This window comes from Pseudophryne corroboree, chromosome 10, assembly GCF_028390025.1.
Source record: "Pseudophryne corroboree isolate aPseCor3 chromosome 10, aPseCor3.hap2, whole genome shotgun sequence".
Classification (NCBI taxonomy): domain Eukaryota; kingdom Metazoa; phylum Chordata; class Amphibia; order Anura; family Myobatrachidae; genus Pseudophryne; species Pseudophryne corroboree.
In genome coordinates, this window is record NC_086453.1 from 63,303,185 (window position 1) to 63,320,961 (window position 17,777).

The window sequence follows — 17,777 nt, forward strand, 5'->3', positions numbered from 1 at the left end:
GTCAAAACTGTGGAATAAAAAGTATTTTCTGCACATCTCTGATCAAAACTCACCAAATTTCCACACCTGTGTATAATGCCCACAAGTATATACTGCTGCACCTGTGTATAATGCCCACATGTATATACTGCTGCACCTGTGTACAATGCCCTCATGTATATACTGCTGCACCTGTGCATAATGCCCACATGTATATACTGCTGCACTGTGTATAATGGCCACATGTACATACTGCTGCACCTGTGTATAATGCCCTTATGTATATACTGTTGCACCTGTGTATAATGCCCAACATATATATACTGCTGCACCTGTGTATAATGCCCTCATATATATACTGCTGCACCTGTGTTTAATGCCCAAATGTATATACTGCTGCACCTGTGTATAATGCCCACATGTATATACTGCTGCACCTGTGTATAATGCCCACATGTATATACTGCAGCACCTGTGTATAATGCCCACCTGTATTTACTGCTGCACCTGTGTATAATGCCCACATGTGTATACTGCTTCACCTGTGTATAATGCCCTCATGTATATACTGCTGCACCTGTGTATAATGCCCACATTTGTATACTGCTTCACCTGTGTATAATGCCCTCATGTATATACTGCTGCACCTGTGTATAATGCCTACATGTATACACTACTGCACCTGTGTATAATGCCCACATGGATATACTGCTGCACCTGTGTATAATGCCCACATGTATATACTGCTGCACCTGTGTATAATGCCCACATGTATATACTGCTACACCTGTGTATAATGCCATCATGTACCTTTGGGCTCATGTTTTGTATGCCAATCTTGCTCTAGTGCTAGCTAGTGCCACCTCAGCAATTTACCTCACTGCCCGTCCCTGCTGCTAGTTGTGCTTTACAGTAAGAATGAGACATTTAACTTGAGACAAATGTGTTTGATGCTAATGAGTGTTTGCCTTCATCATGTGGGACTCAGGCAAGATCTCACCAGTCACCTGGCAGACCTTAGCCACTGTTAGATATTATGGAGCCTCTGTCAGTCTATGAAGGTGCCCTTAGCAGTAATTGGATTGGGCTAAGAAAGACATAGTACAGATAGGGACACCCTGGGACCATATCCTGATTAAGGAGGAGGCATAGGGGATACTGCACCCCGGACCCCCCTCTGTCAGGGGCCCCCAGCTGGAGCACAGTGACTTCACTAGCACTCCCTTTTGTGCAGCAGCAAAACCAGTCAGTCACAATGCAAGCAGGACAGCATGCAGCGCAGGACACAGGAGTTTCAGGTTTCATGAGCTATAAACAGAGTTTCCCAACCAGAAGAGAGATAAGAGGAGTGAGAGAGCTGCAAGTGACCCAGGGATGCCAGCTTCTCCTCCCCCTGCCACCTGCCTGGGTGTCTGTGGTCTGTATAGCCTGTTATCCTATGAAAGCATTTGTGTCTAGAGACACACACACATATACACACAGTCCTCCTGAGTCCTGTCCCAGTGTGTAAGTAGTGCAGAGGCTGCTGTTATTCTTGCAAGATAAATGGGGGAGCATTCATTATCCCACCTGTCAGGATCCCGGTGCTCAGCATGCCGGCGCTGGGATCCCGACCGCCGGGAGATCGACACCTATTCTCCCTCTCTGGGTGCCCACGACACCCCTGGAGGGAGAATAAATAACGCCACCGTGCCCGTAGCGTGGCGAGCACAGCGTGTCCGCAAGGGGCTCTTTTGCGCTCATCCCGCTGCTGGCATTCCGGCGCCCGGCATCCCGCGGTCGGGATTCTGACCGCCGGGATGACGGGCGCTGGTATATCGATACCATCCCGATAAATGAAAACTGTTACGTTGTCTTTGTTCAACTGCAAGATAACTTTATCAATAGTCTCTTCCTCAATTAGGTGGCGCTATAAACAGCACCCAGGCATTATTACACTAAGAGTTTAAATCTAATATACACCATTGTTTTACATTTAATATACACAATCCATATATCCCAACATGACCCATTCCAGGAGGAACTAAGAGGTAGATGTAAGAACGTGCGCTATGTGCTGTTTGCACATAGCGCACATTGGGGGTCATTCTGAGTTGATCGTAGCTGTGCTAAATTTAGCACAGCTACGATCATTCACACTGACATGCGGGGGGACGCCCAGCACAGGGCTAGTCCGCCCCGCATGTCAGTGCCCCCCCCCCCCACAGAAGTGCAAAGGCATCGCACAGTGGCAATGCCTTTGCACTTAAAGAGTAGCTCCCGGTCAGCGCAGCTTTTGCGTGCTGGCTCGGAGCTACTCATCGCTCCTCGGCCCTTAGCGGCTACGTGTGATGTCACGCAGCCGCCACGGACCGCCCCCCCCCCCCCCCCCCCCCCCCCCCAACGGTCCGGCCCCCTCCCGCCCAGCGACTGCCTCTGTCTCAGAGGCGATCGCTAGGCAACGACGGCTGCCATGGGCCGGCACACTGCGGCACCGGCGCATGTGCAGTTCTGACCCGATCGCTGCGCTGCGACAAACTGCAGCGAGCGATCGGGTCGGAATGACCCCCATTATATCCCGCTGTTACCGCTTCCCCTGAATGTAAAAAGCGTCTCTCAGCTGGGATTTAAAGAATGCATACAGCGCACTGTACAATAACGTATGCTGCGCCGTGTGCATAGGACCGAGCAGCCTACCTAATGTTTTATCCATAAGGTAGCTCTTCGCCGTGCAATCTTCGCCTCCTGTCACTTCGGCTGCTTGGTGCTGGCGCTGAAGCACTGTAGCTGTTCGTTGTGTGTGCCCGGAGTCCATACACGTGAATCGCGCATGCGTCGGAGACCACCAGTGGCGCAAGCAGGAAGAACTGAAAAAGGGCGCATGCGCAGAAAGCCAGCGGCGGCGATACCAGCCTAGTCGATGTGGTAGAAGGCATATCACGGGACAGGTGAGATAACGCCCTCCCACATCGGCAGGCACTCATATAATACATTGTGGCGGCGGGGCCTGGCATATCACCACATTAATGTGGTGATACGCCCCCAGGCACATAACGTCCGTTAGGACTTTTTTTTCATACATCTACCACATATGCTCTATACGTGGACTTTCCTCATAAGTTATGATTGCAATCACCTGTATTGAAAGTACCTTTATTATCAATTAAATAGATCAACACAGGTGACACCAATCATATATATTAAGAGTGTGTACACACAGTGAGATATTTTCTTTCGATTTTGACTATATAGTCAAAATCGCAAGAAAAGTTAGTGCAGATCGCAAGGTGAAAATCACCTTGCGATCCCGATTCGATCCCGATGCGCGGTCCCACCAGGTCGGCATCGCAAGAAAAGATAGACTGTGCAGGCAAGTCAATCCTTGCTAGATCTGTGTACTATCTAGTTCATCTCACATGTCAATGACATCTCACATAAGCCAAAATCTCACATAAGCCAAAATCGTAAGCACACATAGTCCATATCTCAAGAAAAGTTAGTCAAAATCGGTGCTATCTGGGCTCCGGGGAGTTCAAGGGAAATCGCAAGTAAAAATCGGGCATAGCAAGGATCTCACCGTGTGTACACACCCTTAGAGTGAAGTCCAGTTAGAGGGCATTTTGTCCCTCCTGGAATGGGTCATGTTGAGAGGTATGCACGATCTAATCTACACCTCCCCCTCTTCCTTGTTTTAAGTGCACCCCCCCCCCCCTCCGCCCCCCCAAGGCTTAATCCAACCCTGCCTGGGACTGGAGGGTCAGAAGTGACAGGGTAAATTGCTGATAGGGACTGACTTAAAGCTGATTCTGAGTGGGATAAAGATGCGGCCATCTTTACGTCTTTTTTACTGCAGTCACATCTGCAACTTTGACATTGCCGCTACAGAGCCCTTCCCTGGTGTGCATCCCTGCGTCCGAATGTGCAAGGACTGAGATACCCACTGTCAGTATCCATGGGTGCTAAAATACCACTTGGTGCATCTATAGAAGGCGGCACCATCAAATCTCAGAATCAGGCCCTTAGTGATAACAAGAGGAGAATAATGCACAGTATTACATTGCTACAGTATAATAAGTGCATTATAATGTGACCACAGACTGTTCTATAGCCTTCTATATATGTTAAAGTGGAGATAATAATGATGTTGCCACATTGGCACCCACATGTTTGTTAAGCCATCATGAATGAGGACACAGTTGCATGTTGCTTTCCCGCAGTCACTGGCAATCCATGCAAACACGCGTGCACAATAAACCATACGTGTGCAAGGCACATGTCACTAGCAAGCATAACTCTGTGGCCAAACCTCCGATAAATACAGTTTTCGAAGGTTTGGCCGCATGATGCATATGTAACAAGCCCTGGAATTGGGCATATTCTGGGGCTTGGATGCGTAGGACAACGCCATCTTCAAATGGCGTTGTCCAATAGAAGCCTAGGTAAGAGCTGTCCTTTGCGATGAAAGGACTCCTGCCTTTCATCGCAAAGGACAGCTCTTACCTCTTTCTTCATGCATACAGCGTTAGTAAATGCCAATATGCATGCGGAGAGTAGCGGGATACATCCCAAGCAAAATGCGATGCTTGCTGCATCCTGCGCCAAGTGTTGAAAGTGCGATCCCCCCTGGCCTCCCACGGCTGAAGAGGATATCTGTAGCCAGAGACAGCACTCACTGTGGAGGGACTTTTTGAACTCCCTGAATAATACTGCAGTAAAATAATAAATAATATGCTGATTCTTTTTGTGCTAATTTGAATTCTTTTTTTTTCCCTCAGAGCCGGATGCAACCACTGTAAGTGCCCAATTCAGATCATATATGTATATAAATTTGTCCTGTGCCCATTCTTTTCCAACCATTATAAATCTTTGAAATTTTCTATATACTGTAATTATGGCTTTATGTATTCTCTTTCCCTCTCTCTCTCTCTCTCTCTCTCTCGCTCTTCATTTTTGTCTTTCCTTGGTATCTGATTTATTACTTAGTTTTATATAATTTATTTCTTAATGTCAAATAACAAGAATAATTGTATGCTTGTATTGTTACTCACATAATATGGAGGGTTGTTATTCCCTATTAGGGTGTACAACCTCCCTAATGCAACATCCTGTAGTACATACATATTCCTGCGATGTTGCCTGGCTTTATATATAGATCAAATGTCTGCAATCAGGGTAGCCATCAGGGGGGACTGAGGGGACTGGTGTCCTGGCCCCTTACAGAGAGGGGTCTACCCCTTTCGCTGCGCATCAGCTCTATTAACCGTTCCTGTAGGTCCGCAATGCACCACTTATATGTTATATCGCTATGTATGACATGAGATAGGGGTGGAGCGGTGCTGCAGAATCTTTTTTTTATTTTTTTTATTTGGCGGGGCGGTCCTTGTCTCTTTTGTCAGTCCTGGGCCCCAAAATTTCTGATGACAGCCCTGTCTGCAATTTAAGTAGTACAGCTGGAAAAAAGTCCATTGTAAAAAGGTTTGTGAGCATTGCCATGTTTTCATCTTTATAATATTGTTTTATTTCTGTTTTCTTTGCAGCCTCCTCCCACCTTACCTCCACCGGTGCGTTCCTTTCTAGCTCATATTACTAAATGTATCCCAGTACATTGTGATTATTTGCATGCAATTCTGCCAGAATTCCTAATTTCTCATATGGGGCAGGATGTACTAAAGAGAAAATGTGATCAAAACCTCAAACAGTAATTTTCGGACATTGGACGCTTTTCCAATATGTACTAAGTCCCTGAATGTAATGCATTCCAGGGCTTGGGTGTGGTAGGTAATGGCAGCTTTTGCTGGCATTACCCAGTAGAAGCCTTTAGGCTGCTTTCTGCATTCTGCCATGAGAGGGATCCAGTTGGATCTAGGCTTCTTTCTGCATTCTGCCATGAGAGGGATCCAGTTGGATCTAGGCTTCTTTCCGCATTCTGCCATGAGAGGGATCCAGTTGGATCTAGGCTTCTTTCTGCATTCTGCCATGAGAGGGATCCAGTTGGATCCTTCCCAGTACCCTCTCGGCTACAGAGGGACTCCCGTGGCCAAAACCCGGAAGTCCTGAGTTCACAAAGGGCAGCTCTTATCGGGAGAACTGTCCTTTGAATAGATATGCGATTAGCAGAGATGCGGTAAGTGGCGGGATGTACTGCATTGCGGAGGCGCCACCAACAGTCTGCTGGGGACATAGACAATGCAAACATAAGTTCTGCTCAAATGGAGTTAGGGTAAATTAGGTAAATTAAAGTGCATAATTTGTATACTCATGGCAGAGGATACAACTACTACACACATCACTAGAAAACAGTTAAACAGTATGTTATCTCCGTCATACAGAGGTACAAATCATACAAAATACAAATCACACAAAAGAGAGAGTACAAGTAACCTAACCCCTAAAGGTTGGGCTAAGGAAATGCAGGTGTGAGGCAGCGGTTAGAGAGGCTATGTTCCTACAAGACTTGGAATAGATTTAGTTTAATTTAGAATTGCATAATCTCATTCTCTATTGATGTTTTGCAGCAGTACCTCCTCCTAGCCTGTAGATGGCTCTGTGACCATTATCTTCTCTCAAATGGAAAAAGGACCTTAGATGTATAGAATGGTTTGAGGATCCATAAATGGCGGGGAGGGGGCACACGTAGGGGCATACCTCCCAACTGTCCCAAATTTAGTGGGACAGTGTCGCTAATTATACACTGTCCCGCTGTACCACCCGCGGCCCACAGTGTCCCGTGGGTTGGTGGGGTGTCAGTTGGGAGAGCCAGTGATCACCGCTGTTCTGCTTTGCAAAGCAGCCGGTGATCACTGAATAGATTTATCAGCGCGAGGAGGGGAGCCGGGGGCTGTCCAGCCGTTCATGGAGTGCTGGGCAGGACCCAAAATGACAAAAACGGGGTTGCTGCATGAGACCCCACCCCCTTGCCTTGAGGTCCCACCCCTCTACCCGAAGCCCTACCCCCTTTTCAGCCGTGGACACGCCTCTGGCTCGGCGTGCCCCTATTCAGAAGGGACAGGAGTTGGGTGGTATGCATAGGGACATATTTTCAAGGTGACATATTGGCAAAATTCTATTCTCAATAGAAATGTGGTAATCATTGTTTTCTGTAATTCTTACCATGTTTTATATATATATATATATATATATATATATGTGGAAAAATATATATAAGACCTGTCTCGCGCTGACACTATATGGAGCTACACCTTAGGGAAAATACCCCCTGTTAGACGGGGTATAATGGTTATGAACAGCAAAAAAGGTGTTTCCCCAGGGAGCTTGTGATCTTACTTGGTATGTCAACAAATTTATCACTTATACAATAAAATAGTCATAAGAGATAGACTTATTTATTTTTATAAAACACAGTAAAAATGAGCTGTATCACAGTATGTCCAAAGAGACAATCAATGTTTCATACATATATTGATGTTGGTAACAATTCAATTCAATCATATGTCAATATACAATTGGTCTTCCTTGAAGAAATGACAAAATCGCTGTCTTAACCCAACGCGTTTCGTCCTACAGACTTCATCAGGGGTATTTTATTTACAATCAAAAATCACAATATGGACAAGCAACTTAATGTGTCTTCAATAGGCAAATAAAAACACTTAAAAAGTGATATCGAACTCGATTTTACCACATGGAATATCTATTTAGCCGATTATTCAATACGACTCATTCTATGTTTGTTTATTGATCCCCACTTGATAAGGAGATTTCTAAGAACAACAGTGGTAGAACCAGTAGTATTAAAAACAGCTCTTAGAGCAGCTTTCCACTAAATCGTATTGAGTTGTGGACAGAAAATCGTAATCGTGCCTCTACACTTTTAACAATGCTTCTGGCTGCTGCATCAGCAGCCAGAAGCATTGTTAAAAGTGTAGAGGCACGATTACGATTTTCTGTCCACAACTCAATACGATTTAGTGGAAAGCTGCTCTAAGAGCTGTTTTTAATACTACTGGTTCTACCACTGTTGTTCTTAGAAATCTCCTTATCAAGTGGGGATCAATAAACAAACATAGAATGAGTCGTATTGAATAATCGGCTAAATAGATATTCCATGTGGTAAAATCGAGTTCGATATCACTTTTTAAGTGTTTTTATTTGCCTATTGAAGACACATTAAGTTGCTTGTCCATATTGTGATTTTTGATTGTAAATAAAATACCCCTGATGAAGTCTGTAGGACGAAACGCGTTGGGTTAAGACAGCGATTTTGTCATTTCTTCAAGGAAGACCAATTGTATATTGACATATGATTGAATTGAATTGTTACCAACATCAATATATGTATGAAACATTGATTGTCTCTTTGGACATACTGTGATACAGCTCATTTTTACTGTGTTTTATAAAAATAAATAAGTCTATCTCTTATGACTATTTTATTGTATAAGTGATAAATTTGTTGACATACCAAGTAAGATCACAAGCTCCCTGGGGAAACACCTTTTTTGCTATATATATATATATATATATATATTTGCTTTTCTTTACAGTTCTGTGATGCATCCGAGTGCTTCAAACCAATTTGTAATTATGGTGAAAAACTGTTGGTGAAACCAAACCCCATTGACACGTGCTGTGCCCAGTATGAATGCAGTAAGTTCTGCTCTATATTTTCTCAATGTGTTTATAAACTATACAGTGCTGTATTCATTAGATAGTGTAGGCTACACATGGCGGTCCAGTTTTAGTTAATACCCTTTAATTTCATTGTGTCTGCACCAGCCCCCTATTTTACCAACTACAGATACTGGAAATGATGGCATTGGTGGGCGTACCATACTATCCCTTTAAACCAGGACACACATGGATTACACAGGTTCTGTGGCTGAGTAAAACCAGGTGACATGCAGGCTTTACGTCAGCCAGCCACAGAACATGTGTAATTAATGAGTGGCCAGCAACTAGGAGTAATACACTAAACAGAGAGGGAAGTTACTGCTCAGACTGATTTCTTTTGCTTTTGCAGTAAATGAACCCACCACAACCGTCAGTCCTGTAACAACAACACAGAGTGTAAGTAAACCCCATACTGTAGCTTCGTATTGAATCATGCTAAGTAGACTTTGCTGAGTGATTTCCAATTCCGTCATATCCTTACAGGAAACCTGCGCCAATGTTGAGTGTAGCGAGAATCCTGTCTGCACCAAGGACGGTTCCTCGCTAGTGTTTGACAGCTATGAGAACGAATGCTGCCGTCTATACAAATGCCGTGAGTTCTTTATTACTTGATTACCCTTACGGTCTGTGTGACCCGAGCTAATGTCTCTACCGATGGTCACCCAATCATTTCTAACATTCCTGTGTGTTGAATAGGAGACCACAAATAGGTTGAACTCGATGGACAATTGTCTTTTTTCAACCTCAGATACTATGTTACTACTATGTTACTATGTAACACAAAATCAAGAGAGAGCTCCAGATAATGGTCTTAGTATTGCTACGTATATTGTACATGCCGTTGGAATCAACTCACTAAGGGATTGTGAATTCCATTCCCTTACAGGGTGCCAGCCATGCGACCCCATTCCATATTGTGATGGTCGCCCGTCGATGATGTACTTTAATGAAGACACACAATGCTGCCCAACATATGAGTGCCGTAAGTAATTAATGGAATGTATAAGAAAAGCGTAAGGCTGCTACAACACTATTTTAGATGTTTGTTCTTTTCGGAACTAAAAATAGACCTAAATTAGTCCAGAGACAAAGGGCCTGATTCATAGCTGTACTCACTGCCAATGCCGGACATAATGGAGTGGCATATTTGCTACTGTGCACGTGTCTAAGTGGCACAGCAGAAGCACAGGGACAAACGCAGGACTTGTGGAGGGGGGGGTTTCCAAATGTTTGATTTTAGAGATATTGTCAGGCTGCGGGTAAGGGGAAGTTTCAGGGCAACTGGAAGTCCCTCCCCCCCTGCATTTGCCACTGTCCTGACTGTGCCCATATAGAGTCTCAGTTGTGTTTTCAGATGCAAACAGGGAGAACGGTATTGAAAATGTATGGCGGTAACAGGGAGACACATGGAGATAGTCCGTGTTATGGGTGAGTCGGTAAAAGTAGCTGCATACAGTGACATGCCACCAGCCACATAGGCTAAAGGGCTGCTGCAGGTTTTGTTGTTGTGACCAATGAAGCGTCTACACCAAACGGTATAACCGCATGTACAGACGCTGACAGTGGGCGTCTCGGTCCTTGCACATTTGGATGTACACCAGGGAAGGACTTTGTAGCACTATTACCTAAAGTAGCAGACAGGCGACCACCAATACACCTAGCTACAGGCGCTTCTGTGTCCACCTCTGAATCAGCCCCAAGCTGCACACTTTCCACGCCATAAAAAACTAGGAATAATTATATTTACTGGTCTATCTTACCCCTTGGTCTGTATTGTTGACCCAAGTACATTCCATTACTGTACATTAGAAGCAAAACAAGGGTTGATAGAGAAAACGCCAATGACCTAGGGGGTCGCCAGCCATACTCAGTTACGTTGTTGGCATAGGCAAATGCAAGGGAGTGGGGGGGGGGGTTCCGGTTGCCTGGAAACCCCCCTCCTCTTGGCCAGCAGCACAAATTATGACCACAATAGCAATATTATTTTATATGATTACTAGGGCTGCTGTCACATTATGCAGTGTAAGGGACAGAGCACAGATGCTGCACATAACCAGTGGTAGCAGCTTTTTCTACCACGTTTGCTGGTTGTGTGGATCTGAGCCCTCAATCAGTGCACTGGACCAGAGAGTAGCTGCCAGTAAGAATGGACAGGAGCCTTAACATGAGGTGGGAGAATGTGTGCTTAGAGCGTGCAGTTCTGTCTCCCACTGGTTCTACTTTATGATGTTTGTGTATTTAACTTATGGGATGTTTAACCTTTTCCTGACCACTTACGTTATTTCTATTAGGCAAACATGTTTGACACAGCCTATACTGTGGACCATCTATAGTGTTAATTATTAATATAGTTTTCCATAAACTTTCCATTGTATAAAAAGACCAATGTCTCCAGTTATGTCAGGGGTCATTACCATGTTCTTCTACATCTCCATATTGCTTTCCAACGTTTGATCTATAGCTTATAAAGTATTACAAATTGAATAATAGCTCTTTGGATATATACACAAAGAATCACTGACACGGATTTCTTTATTTCTTCCACAGTCCCACCCACTACGGTGCCCACAGTAAGTCAACTGACATTAATATAAACTTTGTGGGAAATAATATCTTTTAACAGGAAACTTGCAAATATCTCGTTGTAGTAGAATACCTCCAGTCCAGGGATATGGTCATTTAGTGGAAGAGCTGCTTCTCTTCTTTCATTCTCCTGATAGTCAGTACATACAGATGTTCAAATAGCCACTCCCAGTGCACCAGGTGCCGGGTGATTCGGCTGCGCTCAGCGTCTTTCCAGCTCAATATACGTATTAGTCACATATAGAAAACGACTTGAAGCGAGAAAACTATATCGTTATATTACACTGATCAGTCTGATGTGTGACATTTGTCCATCTGTGTGTGACGGAGTAACTGTGATTCTAGTGGCTGTGGCTTTTATTCACGCCAAGCTCCATTGTACTTAACTTCTTCAGTGGCATGCCCGGAAAATTTCCGTGGCCAGCCGCGCTGTGCAGACTGTCAATCCAGGAAATTTTCCGGGGCATGCCACTGCTCACCCTCCCTCCACCTTGCACTCCACTAAGCCGGTGGACAACTATAAGAATGACGCCATCGTGTCATTCCAGCCGAGCAGAGTACAAGGGAGGAGGGGGGAGAGGATGTCAGTGCTGGTGGGCCAGTTCCCGCCAGCAAATGCTACCCATGGGATGGCCTTCGGCGGGTTATCCATCGATGGTCACCATTGATGGATAACATTGATGGTGTAAAACCATCTGAAATGTATCTGTCGATGGTTTTACCCATCGATCGTCATCCGTGCACTACTATACAAATGCAAACCAGGGGGCATGGCTTAGTGGGTGTCAGGGGGTGGAGCTAAGCTCAGTGCCATGACACTTTGAGAAAAAAAATCAATAAAAAAATAATCGGTAGTACTGAACCATTGATGGCGGGAAACCATCTGGTTCTCCCCCATCGATGGTAAAAGTATTCAACATCGGTCATAGGCCATCAATGATTTTGAATTATCAATAATCGGTGGCCATCCTTAGCTACCCCTAGGCAACGAGCATTCCCTAGGCAACGAGCATTCCCCGTGGCAACGAGCATGGATCCCAGAACATAAAACCCCTGGCAAAAGGCATGACACAATGTGTGAGACCCCTGGCTATACGCATGAAACCCCTGGCAAAGAGCAGGTAAAAAAAAAAAACCTGCCCTGGAAGGTGTGGCCAAATTCCAAAAATCCGCCACTGAAGGGGTTAACCTGTGACACTGGTTGTTTGCTAGGCCTTGTGGAGAGACAAAGTGGAGAGAGATAAAGTGCCAGGCAATCAGCTCCTAACTGCCATGTTACAGACTGTGTTTGAGCTAGTTAGGAGCTGGTTGGTTGTACTTTATCTCTTTCCTTTTCTCTAAGGCTTAGTAAATAGACCCCTTTGTACCATAGTTGATGACTGTCTGGCTGCCCCCTCCATGTGGCTTGGTATAGGGGGTGGTTCGGAGTCCTGAAGATGCTACGGAGTCTGTGTGGGGAAGGGGGGGAGGAGGTAGCTACACAATCACGTCATCATGTCCTCATCCCATTGTACAATGCCAAGATCACCGGCATTATAAATCGGGGCGTGTGGCTATTATGACGTGATTTATTGTGGTTCATGTCATCGCCCGCCGGGTCTGGCCCTCTTCACTCAGAAAGTGGGTGGCTGGGAGGAGGGTGGAGGCCGGCTCCCCGGAGAGGTGCACTACTGTTACGGGAGGCCGATTTTTGTGAGAGTAGGGAAGTATGCTTTGTATGTGTGTAAAGCCAATTCCTGTGCATTTCAAGGGGTATTGTAGAGTATGCTGAAACATTATCGATAAGGGAATTACTAAATAGTGCATATCTGTCTGATTTTGTTGTCCTTGTGGGTTAGATATAGCAACTCCTATATAGTATTTTATGTTGCGTATTCTGACCATTATCTTCTGTTTACCTTCAGGTTCCTGTCCCTGACACCACTACAGTGTCTCCTCCTGTAAGTAATAAAGTCCTACTAGCAAGTAGCAGTTTTAGTGTAGTGATGGAGAATTACACAATACAAGTATATTAATACACTAGTGTTTTCCCATGGCTTCGCTCGCATGGATGTCTGTTATTGCTCAGCGGAACTTATTTTACAAGACAGTAGTTGCAATTAAGGTTGCAAGTAACATGACCAGGGACAAGATAACCTGCCTGATTAGTGATTGATATATAGTCAGATTTTCATGCAAAATAGATCTTGTTAATCTATAGATATATATTTATATATGTATGTATGTATATATATATATATATATATATAACTCTGTGTTTGGGATGTGCAGTATATGTATATATTTTATATATTTATATTAGAGATGAGCGGGTTCGGTTTTACTCGGATTTACTATATACATACTGTATAGTAATTTTAGATTTAAGGTGCCTGCACACTGCATGCGCCGAATGTCTAGAGTCTTGTCTTTCCTTTATTACTTATCTCCCTGATGTCGAATCGAGATCATACATACCTCAGTTTCTGAGTTTCTATCTACAGATTGTAGGATTTTTACTCTTCACTTACCTAAGAAACTTCTCCTGATTGGCTGAAATGCATTTTTGTTTGCCTTCAGCTGTCATGCTCCTATTACACTTCAGAAACAAAGCAATAATTGAAATTAAGGGGCCTATATTTATCAACAAATACCTGCGGCTTATTCCCCTGAGGGTTTAGCCGCATATATTTAATATCCCCTGAATGTATCAAAGAGGGACCGCAACAGATATCTCCGCTAACTGCTGAGATCCGTCCATTCCCGTGTGCACTCAAAATCCCCCAAGTTTTCTATGCAATGCTGCCAGATTTACTGAATTCCAGAAAGCAAAGCATTTTGGGCAGTTGGTGACAGTACTGAGCAGGTTGTGGGGATTCTAAATATAAAATGTCTGGTCTATCAGATTTTTCACAAAGGGAAGGTTTTTACATGTTTTTTTTACAATATTGTCTATAGTATAAATGTCTGCTTACACTGTAAAATAAACACACTCATTAAAGTGAAGGGCTCTGTGCCACCTGGTGGCCATAAACGGTACTGCAGTTTTTTAACTTTTTTATAGTTATTTAAAGAGCATTTTGGAAAATATCTATTTATAGGGGATTGCAGGCACCAGCGACTAACAAAGCATGACAATCAGAAGGGCTTAATGTCAGACATTAGGTTGCTATTAAGACGGCAGAATATACAAAGAATAAAAAACAACGTAACAGTAAATCAGGGTCAAAGCTTTGGACATATGAGTCTGTGCTGGACATTTGCATTGTTCCATGTTGCTCTGCAGAATTTAGTTGTTATCCCACTGAAATCACTGCGATTACCATGCATGGTATTCCATACCCTGTACCCACTAATTACAGACACGTCCCCTTATTTCATTTTATTTGTGTGTGTATACAGAACCCATGCAGCAATGTAATATGTCAAGCTACTGAATGTGACAAGGAGGGAGCTGTCGCCGTAGACATCCCATGGACGGACAATTGCTGTCCACAGCACGTTTGCCGTAAGTACCGAACCTTCTTCCAGAACCCGGAACACAAAGAACAATCAAATCATTTGCATTCTGGACAATGTAGAGAAGATTAAATCATGTGATTGTTTTTTGTCTGCTATGTATTATAAGTGAGGGATATTTCAGAATCTAGAACTTGTTGGGTCATTAATTTAGTTATAGTTATAAATTATAAGATCTGATTTAACTGTCCTGGCGGAGGATTCGGTATGAAATACCGGCAGACAGGATTCCGGCTGTCAGTATAGCGACAGCAGCATCCTTCCTGGTGGAATCCCGGCAGCAAGTCCCTTTACTGGCTTGCTGCGCTTGTCCCGCTCCAGGCCCGGTCTCGCCACAGGTTCTATTCCCACTCAGTTGATGGTGTGGACCCACCAACCGAGAGGGAAATCCAGGCGGGTGTCAGGATTCCGGGCGCCGGTATAATGTCGGCTGTCAGGATTCCGGCATCGGTCTCCTGCATGACGGGATTCTGACAGCCGGCATTTTAATTGCATCCTCTGACAGGAATAGGTGTAAGATTTGGGCCAACATAGGAGGCAGTGTGAGTCTCTAGCACACAACCTCCTGCAGTCTGTAGAACATACCCAGGCTGTGACCTTACCAGGGGTCCCGGAGTAATACACAACCTCCTGCAGTCTGTAGAGCATTCCCAGGCTGTGACCTTACCAGGGGTCCCGGAGTAATACACAACCTCCTGCAGTCTGTAGAACATACCCAGGCTGTGACCTTACCAGGGGTCCCGGAGTAATACACAACCTCCTGCAGTCTGTAGAACATTCCCAGGCTGTGACCTTACCAGGGGTCCCGGAGTAATACACAACCTCCTGCAGTCTGTAGAGCATTCCCAGGCTGTGACCTTACCAGGGGTCCCGGAGTAATACACAACCTCCTGCAGTCTGTAGAACATACCCAGGCTGGGACCTTACCAGGGGTCCCGGAGTAATACACAACCTCCTGCAGTCTGTAGAACATTCCCAGGCTGTGACCTTACCAGGGGTCCCAGAGTAATACACAACCTTCTGCTTGTTTTCAGAGTGTGTAGACAGCTGTGATCCGATTCCCGTATGCGAGGATGGCAGCCCACCGCTGAGAATTGGAGATCCTGATACCAGCTGCTGCGTGGAATATGAATGTAGTAAGTAACGAGACAGCGCAGAAGGAAAAAGAGAACAGAGGTTACACAGCCAACAATGAGCGGAAATGTCTGTATGACTCTCACTATAATTAAGGTGTTCCAGAGGTGTCGGAACAAGAAGGAAAAGGAGAAGATTCGCCCCAGAAGTGTGTTGGCGGGAAGGGGGGGGGGGGGGGATTTGGCCATATTTGTCGCACGCTCTACACCCCCACTGACTGCAGACAATGCAGAGCATGAGAGCGGGAGCATGAATAATACTGTGGTCAGGTGGGAATCGGGCTGTGGGACTGGTTTCACCTTGGCTACAGGTTGGTCTGGAACTGTGGACATTTAATGCAATGGTTGGCTACCGAAAAATTGCTCTGTGCCCTGTGAGATATGTACCAAAGCCAGTTAATGGTAATATTCTGCCGATTGGTAGATCTGTCCACTGGCTACTGTAAGACCGAGCGTTGCACTTCCCACAATCCATAGTTTACAAACATGCTATAGTACAGTATCTCAGCTGTAGATACAAAAGCGGTGTACACAGGCATCTCCATGTAACACAGGGACACCTCAGAATCAGAGCCGCTACTCAAGTTGGTGCCCTTGGCAAGAAATTAAGCTGGTGCCCTTTACATGACATGGGTGTGGGCTGTAATGCCTCCTGGGGCAGTGGCATTCTAGGCATTTGGCTATATGTACTATGCCGAGTGCTGGCTGTGTGCTCAGAGTAGTGCAATAGACGGGACATTCGACCATTTGTTAAAGGAGGAGAATAATAATTATATACAAAAACATCCATCAACCAGTGCCGCCGAGAGCTGATCCGGGCTAGGGTACTGGAGGGCTGTAGCCAAATCCCAACCCACCCCCTAAAAATCTATGCTGGGCATCACAGAGCAGTGCCATGCTGCAAAGGGGGGACATTTGTACCACTCAGCAGCTGACCTGGTCACCTCCAAAAAGCCTGGGCCTAGGTAATCAGACCCCTCTAGGCACCATGCCAATAACATAGCTTCTAAATAGGCATTAGCTAGCTATAATGTCCACTGTCCGCTGCAGAATAAGCACATGTGACATTACAGCCAGACATGGAGGCTGAAGGACAGTCCTGTAATCATAATTAGCAACTAATATGATATACTAAACACTATTCTCTGACTGGATACCCTATGACACATAGCAGAAGTAATAATGTTTGTTTTTATATCTAGGACCACCCTCACCAACACCGCCTACTCCGGTAAGTATATAGTATAAGGAAACACAAAGCGTACTTTTACTATGGCTGGATAATATGATTACTGTAGTACAGTACATTCTGCAACTACACACAATACACACAGAGCAGGACACGTAACAATACACATAACAAGGCGTACTTTTTGTTTTTCTCTTAAGCAATTATTTGCTGATATGAATAAGAGTATATTTTATTTTGCGCAGTATGTTACCTCTGATTTTACACTGTCCTTAATGTGATATGATAATAATAATAATAATAATAATAGGGTTTTGTTTATAAATTCCAAACTGAAAACCTCAATTTTTTATACTCCAGATATGTGAAGACGTCACTTGCATTTATCCAACATGTTCTGCTGGTTACTCAGCGGTAAGAATCCCGGGGAGTGCCGACGCATGCTGTGATACCGTCTACTGCGGTAAGCGCCAACATTCATTCTAGTACACAGTAATACTGCTGGTCTAGTAAGTGACGTGCGGTGAGGTGAGGCAGAGCCTTTCCTGTCATACGCCAGAGTTTTGACTATATAAAGTATATGAAAAATATAAAGAGTATATTATAAATATCTTCTTTATAATAATCATTTTTATAGTCAAAACTGTGGAATAAAAAGTATTTTCCGCATATCTCTGATCAAAACTCACCAAATTTCCAGCAGTATTTACTGCTGCACCTGTGTATAATACCCACATGTATATACTGCTGCACCTGTGTATAATGCCCACATGTATATACGGCTG

The 17,777-nt window shown here is 44.5% G+C and overlaps 1 protein-coding gene across 1 annotated transcript in view; it reads left to right on the plus strand.

Moving 5' to 3' along the window:
* Window positions 1-17,777, plus strand: part of LOC134965190 (otogelin-like protein) — a 128,087-nt gene that overhangs the window by 88,650 nt on the left and 21,660 nt on the right. Inside the window, exons 62-73 of the mRNA XM_063941703.1 lie at window positions 4,734-4,750; window positions 5,496-5,519; window positions 8,463-8,565; window positions 8,939-8,985; window positions 9,073-9,181; window positions 9,476-9,571; window positions 11,137-11,159; window positions 13,077-13,112; window positions 14,554-14,659; window positions 15,705-15,806; window positions 17,006-17,034; window positions 17,353-17,455. Coding sequence (XP_063797773.1) covers window positions 4,734-4,750; window positions 5,496-5,519; window positions 8,463-8,565; window positions 8,939-8,985; window positions 9,073-9,181; window positions 9,476-9,571; window positions 11,137-11,159; window positions 13,077-13,112; window positions 14,554-14,659; window positions 15,705-15,806; window positions 17,006-17,034; window positions 17,353-17,455 — 795 coding nt within the window. The remainder of the gene's footprint in view (window positions 1-4,733; window positions 4,751-5,495; window positions 5,520-8,462; window positions 8,566-8,938; window positions 8,986-9,072; window positions 9,182-9,475; window positions 9,572-11,136; window positions 11,160-13,076; window positions 13,113-14,553; window positions 14,660-15,704; window positions 15,807-17,005; window positions 17,035-17,352; window positions 17,456-17,777) is intronic.